The sequence below is a fragment of the Alnus glutinosa genome, chromosome 6 (assembly GCF_958979055.1).
Source record: "Alnus glutinosa chromosome 6, dhAlnGlut1.1, whole genome shotgun sequence".
NCBI classification, from domain to species: domain Eukaryota; kingdom Viridiplantae; phylum Streptophyta; class Magnoliopsida; order Fagales; family Betulaceae; genus Alnus; species Alnus glutinosa.
This window is the reverse complement of record NC_084891.1, coordinates 14,173,924-14,201,802: the sequence shown is the minus strand read 5'-3', so window position 1 is coordinate 14,201,802 and position 27,879 is coordinate 14,173,924. Positions and strand designations below refer to the sequence as shown.

At 39.9% G+C, this 27,879-nt stretch overlaps 1 protein-coding gene across 1 annotated transcript in view; it reads right to left on the bottom strand.

Moving 5' to 3' along the window:
- Window positions 1–234: 234 nt before the first annotated feature.
- LOC133870755 (tocopherol cyclase, chloroplastic) overlaps window positions 235–27,879 on the bottom strand; it is a 51,475-nt gene continuing 23,830 nt past the window's right edge. Inside the window, exons 6-10 of the mRNA XM_062307959.1 lie at window positions 12,015–12,112; window positions 11,354–11,461; window positions 6,887–7,003; window positions 6,326–6,475; window positions 235–772 (exon numbers count right to left, since the gene is read on the bottom strand). Of these exons, the coding sequence (XP_062163943.1) occupies window positions 596–772; window positions 6,326–6,475; window positions 6,887–7,003; window positions 11,354–11,461; window positions 12,015–12,112 (650 nt within the window). The 3' untranslated portion in view covers window positions 235–595. The remainder of the gene's footprint in view (window positions 773–6,325; window positions 6,476–6,886; window positions 7,004–11,353; window positions 11,462–12,014; window positions 12,113–27,879) is intronic.

Genomic DNA, 27,879 nt, shown 5'->3' with positions numbered 1-27,879 from the left:
TTATTTGTCACCATTTTTTTTTTAATAAAATAGTTTGACTTTTATATACAAATTTTACAAATGAAAAAACAAACCCCCCCCCCCCCCCCCCCCCCTAAAAAAAAAAAGTATTAAAAATTAGTCATAGCAAAATTCTCGCATAATCTGCTTCACTTGTATAACCATAATAATATCCAACAAAAAATATAAAAAAAGGAAAAATATTAAAAAGTCAAAAAGTTCTGTAGACAAGAATGTTTAGCAAACACTTTAAAAAAAAATATAAAAAATAAAAAGAATACATAGCACCCACGAGGTGTTTACCACGAAGGTATGAACGTTTTGGTCCTTCAAAAAAAAAAATGGGTGTTTACCGCCCCTTAATAATAATAAATATGAACATTTTGGTCCTTATTATATATATAAATAAAAAAATTCCCAAACCAGGAGAACGTGAATTCCCACCAAATAGCAAATGAGTTTAAAAATAACCTACATTTCCAACAAAAAGCAATTAGAGGGGAATCGCATCTAAATTCCTTTGGTAAAATGACTGTTATCCAAATGCCACTGTTGGAGCCCATACTTGGTGGTCTTGTAATAAGTAACCAAGTTGCTATAGACCGGGGGGTTTAAATAATGGGGCAAAACCGAAAATCCCCTCCATATCAATGGGAACTTGAAGAGCTCTACTAATGAGCTCCGGCGTAGAGGTCTCACCCTTCCAAGTGTTGAACCATGGTCCACCTCCTACTTCTACTGCTGCCATGTTACTTGTAACATCCAATATGATCTGTAAATTAAAATGTTCCATAATCATCACCCTCTGCACACGCTGTCATTACATGCTTTTTTTTTACTCAAATATAACTACCAACATGAAATAACAACTAAATGAATTCTAAGTTATCCTAATCTAGGAAATAACAATACCAAGATTTAAGCATTTATTGGCGGAGCAATTGGCCTTTCTAATTGATATGAACTCCACCAACATTTGTTGGTGGAGTTCATATCACTAATTCTACAAAGTCGCCAGCAATCAAAAGACAACTATGTGGGCCAAACAAGGGGAAAAATAACAGGACCCACTAGACTGAATAACTTTGAGATATATCAGCAAAACAAACATGGGAATTAAAAAAGCAAATCCAGAGGGTGGATGGACCAATTGAACATCACCTCAAAAATCAATTCTGAACAATCGGAAATTTGAGAGTGCTAACTTTTGTATCATCCTTCAAATGATAACAGGAGTGATGCCCTTAATGAAACTAGTGGTGTTCCACATTAGGAATGGAACTAATGTAAATGTCTCTCAAATATGAAGTAACATAATTCAAAAAATATTGATATAATAATGTCAAAAGCCACTGAAACTTCAGTCATTAATGATTAATATGAATGGGATATTGAGAGTTTTATATTATAGATAATCAAAATATAATCGATCGAACAAAAACAAGCAAACAAGCTATACTCTGGAGCCACTTATAAAGTAAATATTTTGTAAAGTTGAGATGCAGTAAACACCAGAAAATGTTTCAGCCCAGGGAAACTGCAAAGTTTGAGAGAGAGAGAGAGAGAGAGAGAGAGATCAAACATTAATGGAAGTTTCTACAGGAGCATCTTATTAGTGGTCATCCAATCACATGTTTTGATAGAACATAGAAATTATGGAAGCTGAAACCTTACTCTTTACCGAGCATTCGTGGATCATATATAGAGGTTCATTACAGAGTTTAAGATAAACACTAACTCTAGTCTAGCAACCGGTTTCTACCTCTAAATACATTCAAACTATAACACTTGAAATATTATCTAGCTATGATACTATTGCATTAGGACTCTATAATAGGACTCGGCTTTTGGATAGAAGTAGAGGACTTCTTAGTAGAGTCCCGGCTGGACACCTCCATAGATTGAGCCGCACAAGACTCCTGCTGGGACTTTTAGTCTTGTGCGAGAGGTGTTCTAATACCCTCCCGCAAGATCAACAGGGGAGATCGCACGTTGAGCTTAAAACAAAGTTGTTAAAATTTGGCCGAAACAAGTGGTTTTGTAAGGACATCTGCAAGCTGATCTGAGCTAGGAACAAATCGAACCACCAAAGGACTTATCGGCAACGCGATCTCAGACAAAGTGAAAGTCAATTTCCACATGCTTGGTACGAGCATTGAACACCGGATTGACAGACATGTAAGTGGCACCAATATTATCACACCAAAGAGTTGGTGGAGAAGAGGTCCGAACTCCAAGTTCTTGAAGTAGTGCCTGGATCCATAAGAGTTCGACTATGGTGTTTGCAACAACCTTATACTTTGCTTCTGTAGATGATCGAGAGACAGTTGGTTGTTTGCGTGAGCTCCAAGATACCAAATTTGAACCAATAAACACACAATATGCACCGGTGGAGTGATGATCGTCTGGACATCCAACCCAATCAACATCCGAGTAAGCTTGAAGAACATTGGAAGATGTTTGATGAAGGAGACCATGAGACATTGTATGCTGCAAGTATCTGAGGATTCTTTTAACGGCCTGCCAGTGTGGTTTAAGGGGTCGATGCATGAATTGGCACACTTGGTTTACAGCAAAGCTTAAGTCGGGTCTTGTGAGAGAAAGATATTGTAGGGAGCCCACTGTAATGCGGTAGAGAGACGGATCCTCCATTGGATCTCCTAAAAAAGCAGATAGAACTGAAGAGGAAGCCATTGGGGAAGTAACAGGCTTTGCTTCATGCATGTTTGTCTTCTTTAAAAGATCCATGATATAGCGCCGTTGAGAGAGAAGAAGACCCAAGTTTAGTTTGAGAACTTCAACACCAAGAAAATAATGTAAATCACCCAAATCTTTAACAGCAAAGTCAGCATTAAGGAGCTAGAGCAAATCCGGGATGGCAGCTGGATCCGAGGCTGTGATGATGATGTCATCAACGTAAATAAGCAGAAAGATGGTGACTAACTTTGTTTTGTAAAGAAAAAGTGAAGAGTCGGCCTTGGACCCTATAAACCCAAGTTGGATTAACTTGTTACTTAACCTAGAAAACCAGGCTCTAGGCGCCTGTTTGAGACCATATATAGCCTTGTGGAGCTTGCACACATGATGAGGAAAGTTAGGATTGATAAATCCCGGTGGCTAGACCATATGAACATCCTCAGATAAAAGACCATGAAGAAAAGCATTATGAATATCAATCTGTTTCATTGACCATCCAGCAGAATATGCAAGGGAAAGCACAGTTCGGATTGTAGTAGGCTTAACAATTGGACTATAAGTTTCTCCATAGTCCACACCTGCTTGTTGATGAAATCCTTTGGCTACCATCCGTGCTTTGTGTCTCTCAATGGATCCATTGGCTTTTCTTTTTAGTTTGAACACCCATTTGCATCTTACTGGATTTTGAGAGGCTTGTGGAGGTACAAGTGACCATGTTTGGTTATGTAGAAGAGCTTTAAACTCAAGTTGCGTTGCATTTCTCCATTCTAGAACACTCATAGCATTTGAGAAACAGGTCGGTTCCTGGGTGGCTGATGCATGCTGTGTTAATAAATCCCGAGGAGCAGGGTATCAGACAGTGCCATCTGTGAGCTATTGTTGCTGAATGATATTGTTCATAGACCTGGTATGCATGGGATGTATTCGGGCAGGAGGAGTTTCCTCATAGGGACTGGAACAAGAACCTTGTGGTGCTATAGAATTGGAAGGAGAGGAATTGGAAGGTATAGATGACTGTGGTGGTGCAGGAGGTTGTGTTGAAGATGGAGTGGGTGGAGGTAAAAGAATAGGAGGGATAATAGGGGCTTGAACAGGAGTAGAAATAGGAGGTGTAGAAACTTGAGAAGCATAAGGAAACCGGGATTCACGGAATATGACATCTCGAGAGATGTACACTCGGCCAGAATCTATGTGAAGGCATTTATAGCCTTTGTGATGTTGACTGTACCCAAGAAAAACACATTCTTTTGAGCGTTGGGAGAATTTATGAGTGTTGTAAGGCCTGAGATTTGGAAAACACGCACATCCGAATACTTTGAGAAACTTGTAATCAGAGACTTGGTGAAATAATTTTTCAAAGGGCGACTGATTATTGAGCAATGGAGTTGGCATTCGATTTATGAGATAACAGGAGGTAAGGCAAGCATCTTCCAAGAAATTTTGAGGGAGAGAACTCTCGGCCAGTAGGGCTAGAGTTGTGTCAATTAAGTGTCTATGCTTGCGTTCAACACATCCTTGTTGGTGTGTATGAGGACAAGAGAGACGATGTGTGATGCCGTGAGACTGAAAATAAGAGTGAATATTGCGGTTTTCACCCCCCCAGTCAGATTGCACACTGATTATTTTTGTGTTTAAGAGCCGTTCAACCATAACTTGGAACTTAAGAAAGATAGACATGACATCTGATTTGGCTTGTATAGGAAAAACCCAAGCAAAACGACTAAAGGCATCAATGAATGACACATAAAACCGACTTCCATTTATTGATAATGTTGGAGAAGGTCCCCATACATCTGAGTAAATTAATTGTAAAGGACTACAAATTGAAAAACTAGAAGAACTAAATGGCTGCTGATGACCCTTGGCTTGTGCAAATAGCTACATAAGTGCGTTCACCAATAAGGGCTTGTTTTATTGACGAAGAACTAGTTGACGGAAGCAGTTGATAGAGGCCATCTTTAGTATGCCCTTGATGGAGGATAGCCCTGGTTTGAATGTCCTTAATCAAGAAATAAGAGTGAAATTTAAAAAATACAGAATTGCCAAGGGCAAATTTCTGAACTGATGGATGATGTGTAGCGCCTATGTCTGCTTACCGGACATCCTCTGCTGGTAGTGTTGGTATTGAGTTGTAGGCCTGTGAAGAAGCAGGAGGTTGCTGGTTTGGAGGTGGTAGCAACGAAAGGCAGTATGGCCTATTTTCCCACAAATCTGGCAGGTATGATAGGAACTGGTAGCAGCATCAGGAGAAAAATAGGAGCCATGGCCACGATTGTTTGGGAAGTATCCACGACGCTCTCAAAGTCACTGAGAGGTTGTTCGACGGCAGCAAGAGTGTCACTGAGAGTCTTGATAGTTTGGAAGTATTTTGTAATGGAGTTACTACCTTTCTTCACTGTGGCAAGTTGAAAGTATATCTGCATGACTCTAGCACGGGCTTGAGATGCAAACATGGAGAGAAGAGTGGACCAGAGAGCTGCTGAGGAGACACTGCCAGCATGGACCACGTAGGGTTCAGTCAATGTTGAGATAAGGATGTTGAGTATCATCTGATCACGCTAGTTCCACGCAAGAAATTCTGGGTTGACAATTGTGGCAGGGGCTCCAGAATCAGTAGAAGGATTTGGAATTGTTTGAGGAGGCTAAGATGAGCTGTCAAGAAAGCCGTAGGCGTCCTGTCCTTTGATGTAGGCAAGGGTATGTCTTTTCCACGCCACAAAGTTTCCTTTGGAGAGTTTGATATGAAGATTCGGATTCATGTTGGATATGGTAAAGACAACCGGTTGCGGTTGGGGAGGTGGGAGATGAGGTTGAGTGGCTATGGAAGCCACCGAACTGGCAGAAGCACTGGATTCGGAATCAGAATGGGCCATAGCTCAAGACGTGTGTCTTTGAGATGGCTCTGATACCATGATAGAACATAGAAATTATGGAAGCTGAAACCTTACTATTTACCGAGCATTCATTGATCATATATAGAGGTTCATTACAGAGTTTAAGATAAACACTAACTCTAGTCTAGCAACTGGTTTCTACCTCTAAATACATTCAAACTATAACACTTGAAATCTTATCTAGCTATGATACTATTGCATTAGGACTCTATAATAGGACTCAGCTTTTGGATAGAAGTAGAGGACTTCTTAGTAGAGTTCCGGTTGTACACCTCCACAGATTGAGCCGCACAAGACTACTGCTGGGACTTTGAGTCTTGTGAGAGAGGTGTTCTAATATGTTTGCATGGACAGCAAAATTCATGCTGATTTCTAAAGGAAGACCAACGGAAGGAAGTTCATACTAATATGTCTACCCAGAGATAAATGTCTGTTGGAGTTCACAATAGCAACTGTGAGATGTCAGCACAAAATTAACAATACAAGAGATAGCTTACTTGAAAAAATTACTCAGACTATATTGAAGGATATTCACACAGCATAATTAACAAAATCTTAAGCTTTCAATAATTGTTTCTGAATGCTGGTAAACTTGATGCAGAAGTTCAATGATAAATTAGTTTGGGTTCTATAGCATGAATAGGATTATAGGAACAAGCAGGTACATCTTCACAACCTATTTATCATCAGCCTGATGCACATTAGAGACAGAAGAGTATGAGAAAATAACAAACCTTCCCTTTACTGCCATCATATCTTCGTTCCCAAATTCGCAATCTTAGCACACCAAAACAAGAATCTTTACAAGCTGGAGCAAGACCAGCTTCTGTTGTTGGAGCACGCAATGTTGTACCAGGATCCTTTGTTGTTGCCTCTAATTCAACCTGCCCAGATAATTTGTGTTCTCAATTACTCATATAACAGGCCCCAACATCAACATCTGATCTTTCCAATGAATGACTTGATCATTCCAAGAACTTAACAAGTTCCATCAATAATGCCCAAGACCAGCTTGCACTTTCTGCAACAGGAGTGTTGGGCTTCACATTTTTGTGCGAGGAAAAAGAGTACAAGGGAGGTGATAGCACCTCTCTGCCCAAGGCCTCAGGAATGCATCCCTAAGAAAGGTATACCAGATGGACCCCATAAACCTAGTTACCATCCCACCACAACATGAGTGTTGGGCTTTTCACATGTTCAAATGCAAAACAAGACCAAAATCATAGACTTCCCTGCAGAACTTGGAACTGGGATGTGATGAGAGTAGCATTATCAACAAGGACATATACAATTACCTTATGTGTCTGATTCTCCCCATCCATGTACCAGTAACCCCAAGGAGCAATTTCCCAACTAACACCACCATTCCATGGCACAAATTCATAGAAAATTCCATCACAGTGAACTCCAATCTGCAGCAGTCAGTATCATAACATTTGTCAATAGATAACGAGAGGTTACTATTTGTTTGAGACAAAGCACTTGACGTCATCTTATTTTTCAATGAAAATGCTCTTTATCAAGGCATGTTTATACATAACTGGAAAACAATTTGGAATAAAATTGTTTCATCATTTTCCCCATTACTTTCAAGAAGAAGATATTTCTCAAATAGTACAAGAGAATCGAGCTCGGGGAAAAAAAAAAAAACACGGTTGCATTCCTAGATCAAAGCATCTTGATGAAGCAAATTGAATTCATAAAGATCAAGTAGTTAACTGCTTTTGTCTTAAAGCAAAGAGTGAATTCATGACTCAAAAAAACAAATAAAACAAAGGCTTGCTGAAGCAGATTCATATAGCATTCATTTTTTGAAAGTAGATCCATAGAGAATTCTGGCATAGAGAAACAACCAAAACTACACTTCTTTCTCTTTAAGGATCTTTGGACCTCCCCATGATATAATATTTTATTTTCAAAGTGTTAATGTTTGTAATTGGCTCATTTGGTATCCAAAACGGAATTGTATTTTTTGGGGATTTGGGTAGCATGTACTTATGTTTGCGGTTGAAAAAACTAGAAGAAACTGCTGAAAAAGACAGGTACAGTACTAGGCGTCCAGACAGGACAAGAGGTGTCCAGACGGTATTTGAGATATGTAATTCTAGAAAGTAGCCGTTCCTGAGATGTTCGGACAGTCTAGTGGATAGACACTTCCGAATTAACAGATGTCTGCACGAGATATTGATATGTCCGGACAGTAAGTGTTCCAGGAACATCTTGTTGGCAGGGATGTCTAGACAGGGATTCGACCAGGAAGGATTTGTAGTACTCCAAAAACATCTCGTTGGCAAAGGTGTCTAGACAACTCTGCGGACAGCGCATATCTAGAATGGTCATGTCCGAACAGCATGGATCTGTGTCCGAATGTGATAGTCGGTCAAGGTAAAATTACCCTAGCTGTGTCCGGACGACAAACTTACCTGTCCGGACACTGCCACACACATTTCACAGATTGCTATATAAAACCTTTTTTCTGTCAATTCTCAAGATCTTTCAGTCACATGATTTTCAAAGCCTCCAAGAGAGTTTTTGAGAGATGAGACCCAAGAGTTTGGTGTGATACTATACAAGACTCTTGAGTGTTGATTCCAAGAAGCCTTGTGTGTAGACTACACAACTAAAGCGACAACGGAAGTCTACTGGTAGTTATTGGTAAGGAGTTCGTTCATTGAAGAACGGCTAACTGGGGAGTTGGGGCAGAGACTCATGAGGAGCTCGTGGCAGTAAAATGTGTTCATTATGGGGCTACCAAAACTTGGGAAGGTAGATAAAATTGTGTGGTCCGTGTCGAATGGGCAAGCAACTCAAAACTCAGCACAAAAAGACTATGTCTATCCACACATATAGACCTCTTGAGCTACTTCATATGGACTTGATGGGTCCATCCAGAAATAAAAGCATGGAAGGGAAGAGGTATATTATGGTGATTGTGGATGACTTCTCCATATTCACGTGGGTCATATTGCTTGGTGGGAAGTCTAAAGCCTTTGAGCAAGCCAATGCACTGTTTAAGAGGATTCAAATTCAGAAGGGATATTGCATCAAGAGAATCAGGAGTGATCATGGGAAAGAGTTTCAAAATGCCAAATTCTCAGACTTTTGTGATGAAAATAGCATCACACAAGAGTTCTCCACGCCAATCAAACTCCCCAGTAGAACAAACTAGTCGAAAGGAAAAATCAAGTAATCCAAGAGATGGCTCGAACAATGATACATTGCAAGAACCTGACTACATATTTTTGGGGAGAAACTGTAAACACTGCATGCCATTTGATCAACAGGTTCTATTTAAGACCAAGCACAAACAAGAGTTCCTATGAGTGGTAGAAGGGGAAGAAACTCACGGCCAAGTACTTCCGTGCTTCCCTATCTTCGGACTGGAAGTGTGTCCGAACAGGACATTTATGTGTCCGGAAGGATCGGGCCGAGAGTCAGGATATGTGTCTCACGCGCTGGCGAACAAGCCGGGGATTAAGTTGGCTTGATGCGTTTTCAACTCACTTTTTCTCCCTCTTCTCCCTTCCACACGAAAATTCTCTCTTCTCTCTCCTAGGGTTTGCACCCAAGCCCTAGATCCTTGTAGTTTCAAGCTTCCAAAGTTAAATCCGACTCCGAAAATGGGTTTCTGGACTTAAGATCGCTGTTATCACGGATTGGTTTGAGGTAAAAATCCACAAACCCTAGCTTTTCTTACATTTTGTGTAAATCCTTGGAGTTTGAGCTTAATCCCTCAAATTTCTCTAGGTATTTGGTGTTTTGTGGAGTCCTAAACAAATTCCACGCATTAGGTTTCATTGTTAGTTGGAAATCAAGGTAAGACCCAAAAACCCTAAATTTTATTTAAGTGTTTTAAGTTGAAATTTTGTGGATAACCAGGATTTTCTCTATGGGTTAGTATTTTTAGTTATTGGGTTGTCAAATGGAACCATAAAAATTCTATAGGTTGCCATGGTAGGTTAGCTCTTGAGACAAATCAAGAACTCAATTGGGGGTTTTTATTATGAACCTTAGAATCCCTTATTGGAAAGGTTAGTTGATGGTTTTAGCATTAACCCTAGTTATTTGTCCACATGTTGGGTCTAGATAATGGGTAAAGTTGTAAACCCAAGTTTTACATATGATTTTGCTATGGGTTATTAGGAAGAGATAATACTCATGGCACTTGAGTATTATTGTGTTGTCTATGTTAGGTGTCTATGTCCAAGTGCCTAACAGCGTTGTTTTAATACAGTAAATGTTTGAGTTGGGAGTCAATTGCAACAAAGCAAGAAAATGTGAGTATTTAACTCACTGAGAAAATGATATTAAGTTTTTTTGTGGTTCTATGATATTACAAAATGCTATAGTTACTCTAATTCGAGCCAATAATGTGTTGTGATAATATATGTTTTTTTTTTTTTTTTTAAAGTAATAAAATTCAATAAAAAGTGCAGAGGGGCGCAATCCTAGTACATATGAAGTATACAAAAGTGCCCCTAATCAGAGGAAATAAAAGAACATAAATATAAAAACTCAGCAAACATAATACGACTCGGGCTATGCGCCAAGGTCCAAACATATAACATATTAAGCACATTTCAACACAAGTCCACAACTGGTAAATCCACATCTTCAAATAGCCTTACATTTCTCTCACGCCAAAGACCCCACATAACACACAAGGGAACCTACTTCCAAAGACACGTAACATGACCATGACCAAGCGAAGTGCCCCAACCACTCAACAAATCCAGCATTCTTCTTTGCATGACCCACTCCACGCCGAACAAACTATAGAAAGAGCTCCAAACAACCAGTGCCACATCACAATGAAATAGAAGGTGATCAATGGATTCCCCATTCTTCTTACATATACAACACCATTCTACCACCACTATATGACGCGTACAAAAGATGTCATGTGTCAAAACCTTTCCTGGGAAGAAGCTATGATGGGAAGCAATGCAAAAGCGAAGGGAGAAGGCCCTTTGTTTCAACTGCAATGAACAATTCACACCAGGCCATCGATATGAGGTGAAACATCTGTTCATTATTAAAGCAGAACCTAGAGAAGGACAAGGGTGAATTGGGGAGAATTTTGAGCATGAGGAACTCGAAGAGATTTGAAAAAAAAAAGAAAAAAGAATTCGACCTTGAGGACAAGTGTCATGTAAAGGGGGCGGAATTGATAAGAGTCCTACTCCAATCCTAGTACTTGGATTAGCTCAAGCTGATCTCTATCTCATTAGTGATGAGATATTATCTTTATCTTTCCAGTTGGTTTATCTTACGAGTTATTAAGCTAGTAGAAGTGTTATTGCTTATGTTTATTGTAGTTATTTATCAATAGTACTTGTATTTCTATTTAAAGACCATTTGGTTGTTAATGAAAAGGAAGAAAAAGAATTAGAGAAATTGTGGTCTTCTCCTACCCTAAGTGGAGTATTGTGGTATTCTTCTACCCTAAGTGAAGAAATTGTGATCTCTCCTACCTGAAATGAGCTATCAAATCCCGTCTCACGTCACGTTATCCCTGTTTTTCATACTTCCATCACAAATCTCGTATCACGTCTCGTGGTTAATTGTGTAAATTTCCCACTTAACCCTTGAATTTAGGGCAGGACGTTACACACTGCTTGTTGGAGTCTAAATATTAAGAGTTGCGATCAACTCTTGTATTTCTCACAAGGAATTTTATTTACCATCCATAACGAAATTGAAGCAAAACTAAGAGAAAGTGCAGCAACATTAGAAGAGAAGTTGCCCCGAAAATAGATTACCAATGCAGCACTTTCAAAATTCTCCGTCAGTCCAGGTAGTTGCCTCAACCCACCACCTGCAGTGAGAGCAACTTCTCCACTAGCACCTTCAAATACATTACATTGCACCTGCAGTAAGACATCAACCAGTAAGATGCGAACACTGGGCAGCAGTAATTAATATGCGTGTACCAACACCAAAGAATGAATAAGCTTACTCAATCAGAAAGCTACTGTTGAATTAATATCTTCACAAAAAAGCTCCACCAATGAACAATACAAGGTCTACTCTTACTTCTAAATGGAACATCAACAAAGTGGGCTCTGTCACAAAAGATTTAGTCTATAGAACTTCTTTTGACTGTTCAGTATCTAGCAACAGTCCTTGCTTTCTGGTCCTTTGTCTCATCCATAAAAATTAACATATTTTGAATTAAGTGGCAGAAAGCAATAAATAATAATTCCACACTCCTCAAAATGGTAGTGCAAGGGCATAGGACCCTTTTGAGCTAATCTCTGTATTACTGTGTATTTATGGATAAATACTTCTTGACTATCAGTTCCCTTTCTTTTAAGTACTTTACATTATCAGGAAAAATGGCTAAATCTCACACATCTAATGAAAAATGAACAAGTGAAGTTTTACCATGGCTAGATACCAATAAAGAGCTACAAAAATTACCCAAAACCATTTTCTTGGGAATGCTCCACCCCAATTCTTTTCAGAATATGAAGGGGCATTTTGAAACTCAAACCTTTCACCATCCCACTCTATCCAACCTGAAATTCAAATTTAAAACCTGAGGTCATGTCCCAAATAATGCATGCAGATGCAGATTGCTAAAGAAGCAAATTCATAACCAAGCAAATAGATTCTAGGTGCAAGGCACATGATCATAGCGAAACAAATATTGATATCACAGAGAGGATATACACAACTAAAGCCCAGATAGAAGCACTGGAAACATCAGTTCCATTAGTATAAGTGTTGTCAGGTTGTCCCTCTGGATTGTAGGACTTCAAAAATTTAATAGTTTGTAGCACAACATTACTACAAAAATTCAATTCAGGGAAAGTTTTATAAAGCTTTGCAGATCCACATGTATGCTCACATTTGTGACACCTTAGAAAGTAAGTCTCACATTGAAAAGATGAATTGCTCATATAAAGTGGGTGGATTCTAAAAGAATTAACGGGTGCTATGTCCCACATTGGTTCTTTACTATGTGAGACTGGACTTTATAAGTGATTTTAGGAAGCTCCAATTGCAACTTGACTAATTTTTTTGGAGTAATAGCGCAGATGTGCTTTTTCTAGATCGTTACAAATGGTATTAGAGTAACTCGGTAACACTACGTGACGCTAAGTCACTGCATGACGTAAGCCCTGCGAGGATATCATGGATTTATGTGGGGAAGATTGACACCCTAATTGCCCGTATGGAGTTGATTGATTATAAAGGAGTTCATGGGTGTTAAGTCTCACCGTGATTCCTTACAACGTGAGACTAAACTTCAAAGTAATTTTAGGAAGCTCTAATTGCAACTTGATTAGTCATTTGAAGGAATGACGCAAATGTGGCTAGCATTTTTCCTTGGCCGTTACAACGTTGTTCAATAGAATGTTTGATTCATCATTATCTATGTATTATATTACTTGATTCAAACCCTAGAAAAATGGTTTCCCAAGCCCTTTCCATTTATATTAAGGTGGCAACTACATTTCTCAATAGTTAGTTTAACTTTTAAATTTGCATTCCTCCAGCTTTCAAATATATTTGGCATAATTACTAATTTTGGCAGTAGTGAAAAACATATTTGCACCACAGTAGCTATAGAAACCCATAGAAACCAGGAATAGATATGCAGTTGCGTAGCTCCCTAGACCTACTAGGATAAGTTTTATGATGATTGCTTCTTGTTTTATGTTATTTATTGTTTGGTAGCTATTTCCTAAATTATTTCTAAAAAAAAATAAAAAAATAAAAAAATAAAAACTCACACTAGAGCTCTCTGTCCTCACCCACAAAATTTCTCTCCCCCCCCCCCCCCCCTTGCTAGCGGTGGCGAGTGAAGGTGTGTCCTGCTAGTTTCAAGTTTCGCTTTCCGGGTTTCTCTGTTCCGACATCAGGTTTTTCTACTTTGCTGGCAGATTTGAGCTGCTTTGTTTCGTTGTCTTTTGTATGCTCATTGATGGCACCAAGGTCCCTCAAGTTCGGTGCTACTCCTTCAGTGACTTTGGATGACAAGAAATTCTCGGATACTGAGGGGTTTTTTTCAATGTCGGATTTCATTGTAGATGGGTCTGATTCCAAGGATGGGGTTGGGGTTTTTTTTTTTGCAGCTATCGAAGATGGGAGATTGCCTTCTTGCCAAGGAAGTCTCAGTGGCAGCGGCGCTTCCAGTGCTGGATTCTGATGGAGTGGTAGCTTCTGTGAAGGCTAATGCTAAGCATTCTACTCCAGTGAGAGTTCCTTCGGCGGGGTTTTCTCAAACCGAGTCCGGCAATGCAAGTTTCTCCTCATCTATTGCCTAAAGTGTCGATCATGTCGTCATCGACTCTAGTTCTAAAGGAAGATAGGGTGGAAGGGGCTCCCTCCCCTTAGGGTGGGGTTTTAAATGGTTTGATCCAATCTTAGAAGTGGCCGGTAGGTTTTAGTCCGTCTAGAGAGATCGTTGTGTGGAATAAAGGTGACGAGGTTTAGGATGGGGAGGATGGAGACACCCTTATCCCCTCGACATGCCATTGGATTGGGCGTTGGATGGTGTTGAGGACGAGGATCCGTCCTTGGCGATTTTGGATGCCATTGAAGAGGATTTTCATCAAGAAGTATAGGTTGCGCATCTAAAGACCAAAGGTAGGAGGAAGCTGTTGAATCTGAAAACCTCCATTAATTACGGAAAGGCTAGCACGACCTCTTAGCGAGGAAAAGCAAGACTCACATGCTGTAGCGTTAAGTGATCCGTGTGGGGTTTCGGGTTTGAGGGCTTTAGGACTTTGCGGGTTTGTTGGGTCTTTTTTTGTGCGTTGGTTTGGTTGTTCCTGTATATACTTCTTGTTTTTCGCCTTTTTTAATAAAATTTCTTTTACTTATAAAAAAAAAAAAATATGTTTTTACAACATGATTGCATGATTTTTGTAAGTGTGTGACATTAGCATAATAGGTGTATGAGTCATTGAGTGTGTTGCATTGCATTGTGGGGACCAAGAAATTAAGATTAGGTTACTACAGCCACCAAGAAAGATGGCTGTAGGGCCTTTTTGGAAAGGTATTTTACAATAGTTGGACCCTAGAATAAAACCCTCTATGCGTTGGCTTCCTAACAGTCCAAGCCATGTGATCATTGGACACTTGTAGGATTTACAGCGAAGTAATCTTAGCTAACATGTTGCTGGAATTACAGCACACACAACACACTAGTTGAACCTTGAGGCCTTAAAAACCTGTATGTTCGCCCAAAACCAGATCTATCTAGGGAACTTTACGGTGACCTAAGAACCCTATAAGGACTAGATATATGTGGTGTTGAAACCTACGCTCTAGAGAGCATGAGAATAAACTCACTTTGCATAATCCATGTGTAGTAATTGAGCATACATGCATAATATGATCATTCAAAAAAATAATTGAATTTGAAATATCAAATAAGTGTCTTAAGAGGAGAAATCAGATCTGCCCCATGGTATGGAAAGCAACGTTTAGGAGGATCAAACAATGGAAAATAATAAATGGTTTAAGAGAACGTTAACAATAGTAACGATTGTGAATGTTTGTTTGGGTTACTAAGGGAAGGGTGTTGAATTTTGAAGCTAAAGAGCAATGTACATATGATCATGCTTTTGCTTTCTTCCAAATGTCAATGTCGTGTTTTCTTAAAGTTGTTTTCAAAGTGTATAAATGTAATGTTAACCTTTATTTGGCAGCTCTTTTATGTATCCTAACCTATATGTTGGAAAAGAGTTTTAAGTGTAAATGACTTTATGTCCATGCTTCCGCTACATTATAAACATATTATAAATATGTTATGATACTTGATGAAAGTAAATGAAAAGAAAGAAAGGAAAGAAACTGAAATGATTGTCTGAATGCATGAAATGTTTTAAATTGTTTTCTTAGCCACATGACTAATGTGAAATGGTACCTAATGGGTGGGAGAAGCCATCTTGTATGGTCCACTGGGAATGACTCACTCGAGTGCACCCTAGTTTATAAAGTGATGTCCATATCCAAGATGCGGTTCCACCTGTGGCCACGAGAATGGAACTGGGATCCTAGTGATCGCCAACCCTTACACACAGGGTGAATTGTGTGTTGGCCACTCAAGAATTTAAAGGAAAGAAAATATTTATGATGACGAATGCTTTATTTGCACCTTTTTTATGTTTTGAAACTTAAAATTGTCTCCAACGTTGTTTACTGTATGTTGTATCTACTCACTGAGTATTCAACTTCTGTAGGGTGAGTCATCGTTTGTCCACATAGGCATCGACAACTCAGATTAAAAATGACGCTATTTTAAATGTTGCCTTCAAAAAATATTATTTTATTATTATATTCCAAAATTAAAAAATTCAAATTTTATTTTTTATTTAAAAGAAGAAAAAAAGCAAAAAGAAGGGGTATCAGTACGTCTCCCTCTGTGAAAACTGCTGTGATTAGTCTTTCTGATAATTCTGATTCTGGATATTTTAGGAATGGAACCAATAAGGCTGAAGGAGATGTTTCTGTTGATGGGTCTTTACGGGTGATGAATTTAAGAAGCTTAATGTGGAATGTGGATTTGGAATTGGGGGCTTTGATTCTGAATTGGGTGAAACTTCAAACGGGTTCAAGTATGTGATATCTGGATTAGGGAAGGAATTGATATCTGAATCGGAGATTGAACAAGAACAAGAAGAGGGGACTATGTGTTTGATGATGCAGGTTTGGGTTTTGATTGCTGGACTTCCAAACCCTAATTTTCTCACATCCTTTATAAACCCTTTCCTGCAGTAAACAAGCACCTGAATCCGAAATCCTCCATGTTTTCTTTGGGTTCTCTCTAAGACCATAAACGGAATTCCAACCAGCCACTTCAACCAATAAACAAAAAGAGACCAATTATTGAGGTCTTTAAGATATGGAGTTTCTTTGTTTTGATTTGGGGTTTGTTTTATTGGGCTATATTTGCAGATTTAGGTTTTTTAATCTTTCTGGGAAAATCCCACCGGAATTGCAAAAATCTGAAGCTCAATTTGCTCAACTTATTGAATGACAGCTTGTCTGGCAACCTCCCTCCTCAACGGACCATTTCTGCAACTAATGGCTTACATTTCTGCATCTAAACCCTATCAATGGACCTCTAGGGTTTTCCCCAACATTCCCAAAACCTCATACCCTTCCACTCTCAATCTCCTCCACTTCTTCAGGTTTGGGTTTTGATTGCTAGACTTCCAAACCCTTATTTCCCCACGTTTAATGATATCAAGCATCTGATGAGGTTATGCAACATCCTCCATGGTGGTTGAACTTTGAACAAGCTTGCCGAGCTCTTGGATCTTGAGAGAATTGGTAGCTGCCACCAAGCTGGTTCGGACAGCTTGCTTAGTTGCTCTGCGTTCATGAAACTAAAGGAGAGTTTCTTCCATGGCTCGCCAGAGAAATACACCGGTATTTTGTATGGTCATGTTTCTGGGAACCTCTTTTCCAGTTCCCTTCCTTTTTTTAATTTTTTTTTTTAAAAAATAATATTTTTTAAAGGCAACATTTAAGACAGAGTCGTTTTTTATCTGAGTTGTCAATACCTGTGTGGACAAACGATGACTCACCTTAACGGAAGTTAGAAAAATTGATGGAAAAATCACGGAATGACCTATTTCAAATTCGCAAAAAAGATAAGCATCGAATACTGACTTTCAAAAAGTAAGAGATCGAATTTAAATAACGCTCCGACTCAGGGATTTATTAGACATTTACCCAAAACATTAAAACAATACTTTTGAAAAAAAAAAAAGGAGGCTTGGGCACCTGCTTTGGGCAAAATGAGGCTAGCCAAATTCAAAGACGAGATTTTTTTTTTTTTTCCTTTTGGCCTTGTAGGGGTGTCCGAACTCACCCTCATTTTGCTCTTTGGGGGTGGCCAAACTATCCCTAGACCGGCCAAGGGGGTAGCTCAAGCCACTCCTCTTTTCTTTTTCTTTTTTTCAAAAAGTATTTTTTTTAATGTTTTTAATATTTTTAGTTTTTTAATTTTTAATTAGGAATAGAAACACATGTCGATTTTTTAAGGCTAGTGAAGTGGACTTCCGTCAATTTTTGGACTGAAGTTTGACGGAGGTACCATCTCCGTCTTTAGCCATAAACGAAGTACCATTTTGATACGAAATGAAGCACAGGGGGCAAAAAATAAAGTCTTTAAACCATAGAGGGGGGATCAAAGGTATTTAACCCTTTAAATTATTATGGAATGTTTGCTTTTCTTTAATTTTTAGATGGAATTCTTATATCCTCATGTTTCTGATTCAGAAATGCATAATATCATCTTCCGATGGGAAGGGGGTGTTACAAGCTGGTTCCTCTAACATATCAGAAAATGGCACAGTGAGTCAACACTAAGGTCTCGTTGCTATGTGGAATGAGTATTTTAATAGGAAAGGGAATAGTTATTACGGGGAATGAATTTGTTATTCATACTCCTTAGTTTGGTGAGAACTCGTATGCTATTTGAAATTGAATCAAAATTACTAAAAAAAACCCCACATTATTTCTTTCTTTTTTTTTTTTTTTGATAAGTAATTTAAAATTCAATAAAAAGCGCAGAGGGGCGCAACCCTAATACACGGGAAATATACAAGAGAGCCCCTAAACAGGAGGAACAACTAATAAATTAAGAAAGTCTACAAAAGTAGAAACACCTAGGTGGCAAAGATGGGGAGCTATCCATAGATATAACGTGTTAAGAAGACGCTTCCTTAAAACCACCATTACCGTCTCGACATCTTCAAAAAGCCTCGCATTCCGCTCCCTCCAAATGCTCCACAAAACACAGTGAGGAACTAAACGCCAAACATTTTTTGCTAGGCCATGCCCTCGAAAAGCACCCCAAGTAGTCAACAAACCCATCACCGATTGTGGCATGACCCATTCAACTCCAAACAAAGAAAACACAAAACTCCAAAGCTCACGGGCGGTGTCGCAATGAAGTAACAGATGATCAATAGACTCCCCCTTCTTTTTACACATACAACACCACTCAATAACCACAATATTCCTCTTTCGTAGATTGTCATGAGTCAAAATTTTTCCTAAAGCTGCAGTCCATACAAAGAACGCCACCCTTGTCGGAGCCTTAGCACACCATATCTTCTTCCACGGGAATGATGGACCTTCTTTCCGACTAAGTGCTTCATAATATGACCTTACTTCAAAATAGCTCCTTGAAGAGAGGTTCCAAACTAACTTGTCACCCTCTCCTTGTCGAATCGGAGTGGAGTACAACCGCTCGAAGAAAGAGAGCACCATCTCCAACTCCCAGTCCTGTAATTGCCGCGTAAAGAGAACATTCCAATGAATATTGCCATTATGAACAGCCATATTATCTACCACCATAGCCGCTTTGTTCCTCACAAGACTATACAGAACTGGAAAACAAAGCTTCAAAGAAATCTCCCCACACCACCGATCATGCCAGAAACTGATATATGAGCCATCCCCTACCACACACCGAACATAATTACAAAACTTCTCCCACCCTTTCCTAATATATTTCCAAACCCCTACTCCATAGGAACCCGACACCTCAATAGAGCACCACCCACCCTTTAGGCTCCCAAATTTGGCGTCAATCACCAAACGCCATAGAGCCTCTCTCTCCCTACCATATCTCCACAACCATTTACCTAAAAGAGCTTGGTTAAACAGGGAAAGATTGTGAACTCCCAATCCACCTGAATGCAACGGAGTACAAATCCTGTTCCATTTCACTAAATGAAATTTGGCCTCATCCCCTATGCCACCCCATAGGAAATCCCTCTGGATTTTTTCAAGACGATTAGCCACCCTCAAAGGAATAGGGAACAGCGACAAGAGATACGTGGGGATATTGGACAGCGTGCTCTTAATAAGAGTCAACCGACCGCCCTTTGACAAATACATACGCTTCCAACCAGCCAGCTTCCTTTCCATTTTCTCAATCACCCCTTTCCAAGTACGAACGGACTTGTAAGAGGCACCCAAAGGCATACCCAAATATGTCATAGGAAGCGATCCAACCCTACAACCCATAAGATGGGCCAACCCTTCAACATCCTCCACCTCACCAATAGGAACAATTTCTGACTTTCCTAAATTAATCCTTAATCCCGAAACTGCCTCAAAACAAAGGAAAATGCACCTCAGATGTCGAATCTGTTCTTCTTCCGCTCCACAAAAAATCAACGTATCATCAGCAAACAATAAATGATTCACTACTATTGCCTCTGACTCACTATGTCCCACAGTAAAGCCTGTCATCGAACCCTGCTCCATCGCAGCAGCCAACATCCGACTCAAAGCCTCCATAACCACCACAAATAATAAAGGCGACAGAGGATCACCTTGTCGCAACCCGCGAGAGCTAGTAAAGAAACCCGTCGGAGTTCCATTGACAAGGATGGAGAATCTCACCGTAGAGATACAAAAACGAATCCAAGCTCTCCATTTCTCCCCAAAGCCACAACGTTGTAATAAGTAGAGTAAGAAGTCCCAATTCACATGATCATAGGCCTTTTCCAGATCCAGCTTACACAGCAACCCAGACTCCCCTGAACGGATTTGACTATCCACACATTCATTAGCAATAAGCACTGAATCCAAAATTTGTCGACCACCAATGAACGCATTTTGGGTGTTTGAGATAATCTTACCCAACACTGATTTAAACCTGTTCGCAAGGACTTTGGAAATAATCTTATAAATTCCCCCAATAAGACTGATAGGCCGAAAATCACTCACATCCACAGCATCATTCTTCTTTGGAATCAGAGAGACAAAAGTAGCATTAAAACTCTTTTCAAACTTGCCTCGAGAGTGAAAATCTGCAAAAACAGCCATAATGTCATGCTTTAAGATATCCCAACACTTCTGAAAAAAAGCCATAGTGAAACCGTCGGGGCCCGAAGCCTTATCTCCATTGAAATCTCTGATGACCTCCCACACCTCCTTCTCCTCAAACCCTCTCTCTATCCAGCTACTCTCATCTTCATCAATTGAAAGAAAAGAAAGGCCCTCTACCCTTGGCCGCCAAGAAGAATTCTCAACATACAAGTTTTTGAAAAATTGAACTATATGCTCCTGAATTTCCTTTGGGTCTTTGGAGATTTCACCATCTATACTTATAGAATCCACTTGATTAAATTTGCGACGCGAGTTGGCCATCCTGTGAAAAAATTTTGTGTTCTTGTCCCCCTCCTTCAACCACAAAGCTCTGGATTTCTGTCTCCAAATTATTTCCTCACACAGAAGAGTTTTCTCCAGCTCTCTAGACATATCTATCTTGCGAACCTTCTCTTCCTCCTCTAGGCCTCGGTCTTCATCAACTGCATCCAGCTCACAAATGCCCTCCAATAATTCCTTCTTCTTCTTCCCTATATCACCAAACACTTCAGCATTCCATTTCTTCAAGTCCGTCTTCAATGCCTTCAGTTTAAACGCCAAAATGTGACTTGGAGAACCCGAACACTCATAAGACAACCACCACTTATTGATTTGCTCAACAAAGCCCTCATAATTCAGCCACATGTTCTCAAATTTAAAAGACCTTTTTCCTCCTCTTGGTGCCCCACAATCCAAAAACAAAGGGAAGTGATCGGACAGAAGTCTTGGAAGCCTCCTTTGGACTACTTCGGGGTAGTGTTCCTCCCACTCCACAGAAATTAAGAATCTATCAATTCTAGACCATGTGTGGTTATTCGACCATGTAAATTGGCCATCTTGAAGAGGTAGATCCACCAAGTTCTGCATGAAGATGAAGTCTGAAAATTCTTCCATAGCAGCTGAGAAACTGGCCATGCCCGACCTCTCACTCGGAAAACGAACAACATTAAAATCTCCCCCAATACACCACGGCACCTCCCAACAATTCATCAATCCAGCTAACTCAATCCATAAATCCCTCCTATCCCTGTCATCATTAGGGCCATAAACCCCCCCAAACGCCCAAGAAACATTATCACCAATGTTGCGGAAAGAACAAGCAACCGTATATCTACCTATACATTCCTCCAATTTCTCCACCACTCTCCTATCCCACATAAGTAAGATCCCACCCGATGCTCCATTGGCTCCCAAATAACACCAATCAACCTGATTACACCCCCATAAACTCCGCACCACCTCCCTTGAGATTATTGCCATCTTAGTCTCCACCAAACAAACAATATCCGCCCTCCATTCTCTTAGAAGCCCTCTAATTTCTACTCTTTTTTTCATCTCATTAATCCCTCTAACATTCCACGAAATTAGTTTAGGCATCATAATTGCATACAGAACCCCTTCCTTTGTTGCGACCTCTAGCCGATAGAGCCCCTTTCTTCTCATAATTCAAGGACCAAGCCAACCTGTTTAGTTCTCTCTTCCCTTTTGCCTCTTTGTTCAGCGGACACAAAGTCTGAGGACTGGCCGAGGATCTTCCTCCAGCAGCTTCTATCTCCTCAAACATAGCTAACATTCTGTCCTCAAATCCTTCGCAAGATAATCCGATAGCCTGATAACATCTCATAACTTTTTCCACCACCCATCTAGGTGATATCCTGAGTTTTTCTCCCCCTTTTGCTGCCAAAGGTGTGATTTCCAGCGGTGCACCACTCGCCCCCTCCTCGTTAGAATTATTTTCTACTAGTTCTAACAGGAGATCGCTTCTAACATCCTGTGTACCACTGTCCAGTAGAACTTCTCCCTCATCTGTTACACCAGCATCTTCCCCAAGGCAGCTCTCCCCTCGATTTCCCACTAAAACAGGTTCACATAACACCATCTGCAAATTGTTAATGTCCATATCATAAATCTCTAAGTCAACGCGCGATTTGAAATCACTCCCTCACTTTTTAAAAATAAACTTTCGCTGCTTAAGTTTTTCACGGATTTGAAAAGGGCCCCTCCGTGTGTTTTCCGTTCAATTATTCGAAGTCCATTAGTGACAAGTCAGAATTTTTCTACTTCACCTTAAAATAATATTTTTTACATTTTTATTAGAAATCAAAATCTAATACTCCACAGCGGGTATGAAACAAAACCCAGTCCTCCCATGGTGTTCTGCCATATTCAAACCTTTTTGGCCTCATCTAATACCCGGCTGCTCCACTCTCTCTCTCTCTCTCTCTCTCTCTCTCTCTCTCTCTCTCTGTAGTGGCATCTGTATCTGCAAAGGCTCAAGAAGGCTATCATCGTTCTGGGCAGCTTCAGGACCTGGTTATGTGACAATTGGATTCCAATCTTTTGGATTTCAGCGCTTTGGGCAGTTTCCCTCACTGGGTTTTGTTCAAATTTATCTATTCAATTACTAGGGTATGCTTTCACTACTACTTCCCTGAATGTTTTCCTCAGCCAGTAGATGGTGATAATTTTCTCACCTGGGTGTTTGTGTTTTTGTCTTAAAGAGAGAACAACCTTTGATAACCAGTCATAGTTTCTGATGGAACCAAATGGTTTAGGTCGCAATGTGATTTGTGATGGAGTGAAGGAGTTGATGTGAGGTGAGAAAGGGAGAAAGGCTAGGGAGAGAGCACAAACATTGGGGAGATTGGCAATGCATGCTGTTGAAACAGCTGGGTCGTCCGATATGAAGTTGGACGAACTGATTGAGCAACTCAGCAGAAAAAATGTGACCAAATGTCCTCTGTTAGCCGCTGTTTCTTGCTAGCATGAACAGAGCAACTTCTCACATCTCTTTTCTACTCTATGCAGCACGAAAACTCTTCTTGCTTTCATGGAATTCCAGGTGAACTTATTATCAATTAATTCAGATGCTTCATCATGCTCACATCCAGGACAACAAGCCTACTCTCCCTAATCTCGTCCGCCCCAACCCCTTTACCAGGTCTGCATCTTCTTGCTTTGTGCACTCTTTTTTCCTCTTTGCTTTTCAGTATAAATGTGCTCATGAAAATTTGTTTTTGGAAAGTCGCAGGCCTCGAAATGCAGAGATATTTTAAAATATGATATTATGGCATTCTTTCAGAAGTGTTGGGATATTTTAAAATATGATATTATGGCTGTTTTTGCAGAATTTCATTCTCGAGGTAAGTTTGAAAAGGGCTTTAATGCTAATTTTGTTTCTTTGATTACAAAGAAGACTGGTGCCATGGATGTGAAAGATTTTCGCCCTATTAGTTTGATTGGAGGGATTTACAAGATTATATCCAAGGTCCTTGCGAACAGATTTAAATCTGTTTTGGGCAAGGTTATCTCCAACACACAGAATGCGTTTATTGGCGGTAGACAAATCTTGGATTCTGTGCTTATTGCTAATGAATGTGTGGATAGTCATATTCGATCGGGGGACCCAGGACTCCTGTGTAAGCTAGATTTGGAAAAGGCATATGATCATGTGAACTGAGACTTTTTGCTTTATTTGTTACATCAATGTGGTTTGGGGGAAAAATGGAGGGATTGGATACGTTTTTGTATTTCTACGGTAAGATTTTCTATTCTTGTAAATGGAACCCCGTCGGGCTTTTTTAGTGTTTCTCGTGGTTTGCGACAAGGAGATCCTCTTTCTCCTTTGTTGTTTGTGGTGGTTATGGAGGCTTTGAGTCGGATGCTGATTGCCGAATTGGATCGTGGTAATTTGACAGGGTTTTCAGTGGGTTCCAGGGATTCCGAGGCCTTAGTTGTGAATCACCTACTATTTGCTGATGACACATTGATCTTTTGTGGTGCTCAAGAAGAACAAATATCTTCTTATGCTTTGAGGTAGCTTCTGGTTTGAAAATTAACTTAGGAAAATCAGAAATTGTTCCTATTAGTGAAGTAGAGGATGTCAAAGGGTTGGCTAATCTTCTAGGATGTCGGGTTGCATCTTTGCCTATGACTTACTTGGGTTTGCCTTTGGGTGTATCTTACAAGTCCACTTCGATTTGGAATGGTGTTATTGAGAAAATGGAAAGGAGGTTGGCGGGATGGAAGCAAATGTATTTGTCGAAGGGTGCCCGGTTGACTCTTATTAATAGTACGCTCTCCAATATTCCTACGTATTACTTATCATTGTTTCCTATTCCAGTGAGGGTGGCTAATCATCTTGATATAATTCAAAAGGATTTTCTTTGGAGTGGCATTGGTGACGAGGCCAAATTTCATCTAGTGAATTGGAACAAAATTTGTACTCCTTTGCATGCAGGTGGGTTGGGAGCTGACAATTTCATCCAGTTCAATCGAGCACTCCTGGGTAAGTGGTTGTGGAGATATGGTAGGGAGAGAGAGGCTTTATGGCGATTGGTGATTGATGCCAAATTTGAGAGTCTAAAGGGTGGGTGGTACTCGAAAGAGGTGTCGGGTTCTTTTGGAGTGGGTGTTTGGAAACATATTAGGAGGAAGTGGGAGAAGTTACGCAATTTTGTTCGTTTTGAAGTGGGGAATGGATCACATATTAGTTTTTGGCATGATTGGTGGTGTGGGGATAGATCCTTGAAGCAATGTTTTCCAGATCTTTTTAGTATAGTGAGGAACAAAGATGTGATGGTGGTGGATAATTTGGCTGTTCATAATGGTGTTATTCAGTGGAATGTTCTTTTTACGCAACAAATCTAAGAATGGGAGATGGATATGGTCCTTTCTTTCTTCGATCGACTATACTCCATTTCGGCTCAACATGGAGAGGGTGACAGGTTAGTGTGGAATCCCTTTAAAAAAGGTTTATTTGAGGTAAGATCCTTCTATGAAGAGCTTATTAGGAAAGATGGCCCATCTTTTCCATCTTTTCCCTGGAAGAATATATGGTGTGTTAAGACTCCAACAAGGGTGGCTTTCTTCGTATGGTCAACAACTTTGGGCAAAATATTGACGCATGATAATTTGAGTAAGAGGAATGTTATAGTGATTGAGTGGTGTTGTTTGTGTAAGAAAAGTGGGGAGTCTATTGATCATTTGTTGCTTCGCTGCGAAATCGCCCATGATCTTTGGAGCTACATTCTTATTTTATTTGGAGTAGAGTGGGTTATGCCATGAACGGTGTTGGAGTTGTTGAATAGTTGGAGGGCGGCGATTGGGTGTGGTCGTGCTAAAGAAGTTTGGCGGTTAGATCCTTTGTGCTTATTGTGGTGTATTTGGAGGGAGCGGAATGCGCAGCTCTTTGAAGATGTAGAGACATCTATGGTGGAGCTACGGAAGCGGTTGCTCAATACGTTATATATTTGGATAGCGTCCCATCATAACTTGAATGTTTTTACTTATGTAGACTTTCTAAAATTATTCTATGTTCGTCCCTTTTAGGGGTTCTCTTGTATACTTCCCGTGTATAAGGGTTGCGCCCGTCTATGCTTTTTTTATAAATTGCAATTACTTATAAAAAAAAAAAAAAAATGCAGAGACCCTTAAATCGGCTGGAGTGGATCCTGCATGCCACTGACTTCAAGCGCAAAACATATCATCGTCTTTCATGCATCCATAAACTTGTCTAAATATGATGGTGTCACATTTGTACAGAGCACTTTCTCACTTTTTTTGTGTTTTTCTTTCTTCATAACTTTATTACTAAAACTATCATACCGGCCCTCCGTCACTGAAGAAAGTTCTTGTGAGAGGAAAGAGGCCCCTCATTTCTTGCTTTTCCTTTGTTTGTTCAAATAAAAAGAAGACACCATCTGAATTAATTTTGGTATCTCTCATTTTTATTACAAAGTATGGGCTTCTTCCATCTTCCCTACTTTCTATCTATAAGGCCATTTAAAGCAATAAATGAAAAGGAAAGATACCAGAAAAGAAGAAAAAGGCCAAAACAAGAGCTAGAGGAAGAGCTTTCTTAGAACAGCCATGGCTTCCGTTGCCATTACTGCCTCATTGCCTTTGCACATAGCATGCAGTTCACATCATGTCATCAAGAAACATCAGCCTCAACCAGGACCTGCGCGATCTCTAGCGCCCAAGCAGGCAACCTATGTTACTCTGGATGTCAAAGGCCAAAAAGGTTTGAATATGGGAGAATACCATGAGAGGGCTGCTTTAGACTGGGTTTTGTTTCATACCCGCTGTGGAGTATTAGATTTTGATTTCTAATAAAAATTTAAAAATTATTATCTTAAGGTTGTTAGTTTTTGATTGGCTGCATTATGTTGACAAAATTATTATTATGTATTATTGCTGCTTTCACAGGGATGCCGTATATTTCAAAGTCTTCAGATATTTAGAGTTTATTTCTTTAATATGGAAAGAGCCTTATTATGACAAGTTGCAGTGTCACAAGCTTCAAGAAGGCTATTTCAGAAATTCCAAGAAAATTCTATGCAGATTCCAACTCAGAAAAGTCGAATCTTTTGTTTCCGTCCGGACAACGTGGCAATACCGTCCGGATGCCCATCAGTGTCGAGAACCTTCGAACAATTTAAGGTTGCATTCGTCCGGACGTCATGGCAACACGTCTGAACGCACTTCAAAGTTCGAGAAGAATACAACGTTCAAGTGCATCAGTCCGAACGACTTGGCAATACCGTTCAGATGCCAGTCAGAGTTCAAGGAGAATTAGGTTTTCCTTTGCAGATACGGATATGGGAAGACAACTGCATCCGTCCGAACTACAGGTCTACACCGTTCGGACGTCATCCTTGATAAGGCAAGACATGGAGAAGAATTGCAACCGTCCGGATGTCAAGGCAACACCGTCCGGACGCTAGTCCTTATTATGGTAATTGCGTGCAGCAGAGGTGCAACCATCCGGACGCTAAGGCAACACTGTCCGGATGTGGCCTTATTAAGGATAGCTTTTCAACGCATTATGGAAAGCCGGTTGCATAGTTTACCGTCCGGACGGTCTCAACTTGCGTCTGGACACCGCCTAGAGAAAACCGAATCAGAGTCGATTTAGATCTTCTGTAGCCTATAAATAGAGGCCTCTATACATGTAATAATCATAAATTCAGTATTGAGTTCTTCTATACTTAGAGAATGTGTTTAGGTAGACATTGTAAAGATTTACTAGCTCGCTAAGGGTTGTCGTGCTGCTGTTGTTGTGCTCATCATTAAAGTCTATCTAAGGGAGGAGCCCTAAGGTAAAAGAATCTATAGAAGACACCTTCAAATAAGAGACTTGGTTAGCAGGCGTTCACGTTGGGCTACGTGTCAGAGTGCTAGATACGATCACTGCATATGGGTATGTGAGTGTTACTGTCTATTTGTTAGCTTTGTCTTCTAATAGTGCATTTCTTGGGTTTGACTGCCCCAGAGTGGTTTTTCTCTTCATTGGATTTCCACTTCGTTAACAAAATATTTGTGTCATTTAAATTCCGCATTTATAATATTTTGTTACACATTGTGCACACACACACACGGTAAATTAGAAGTCGTTCTATTTTTCAATTGGTATCAGAGCTTTGTAGACTCT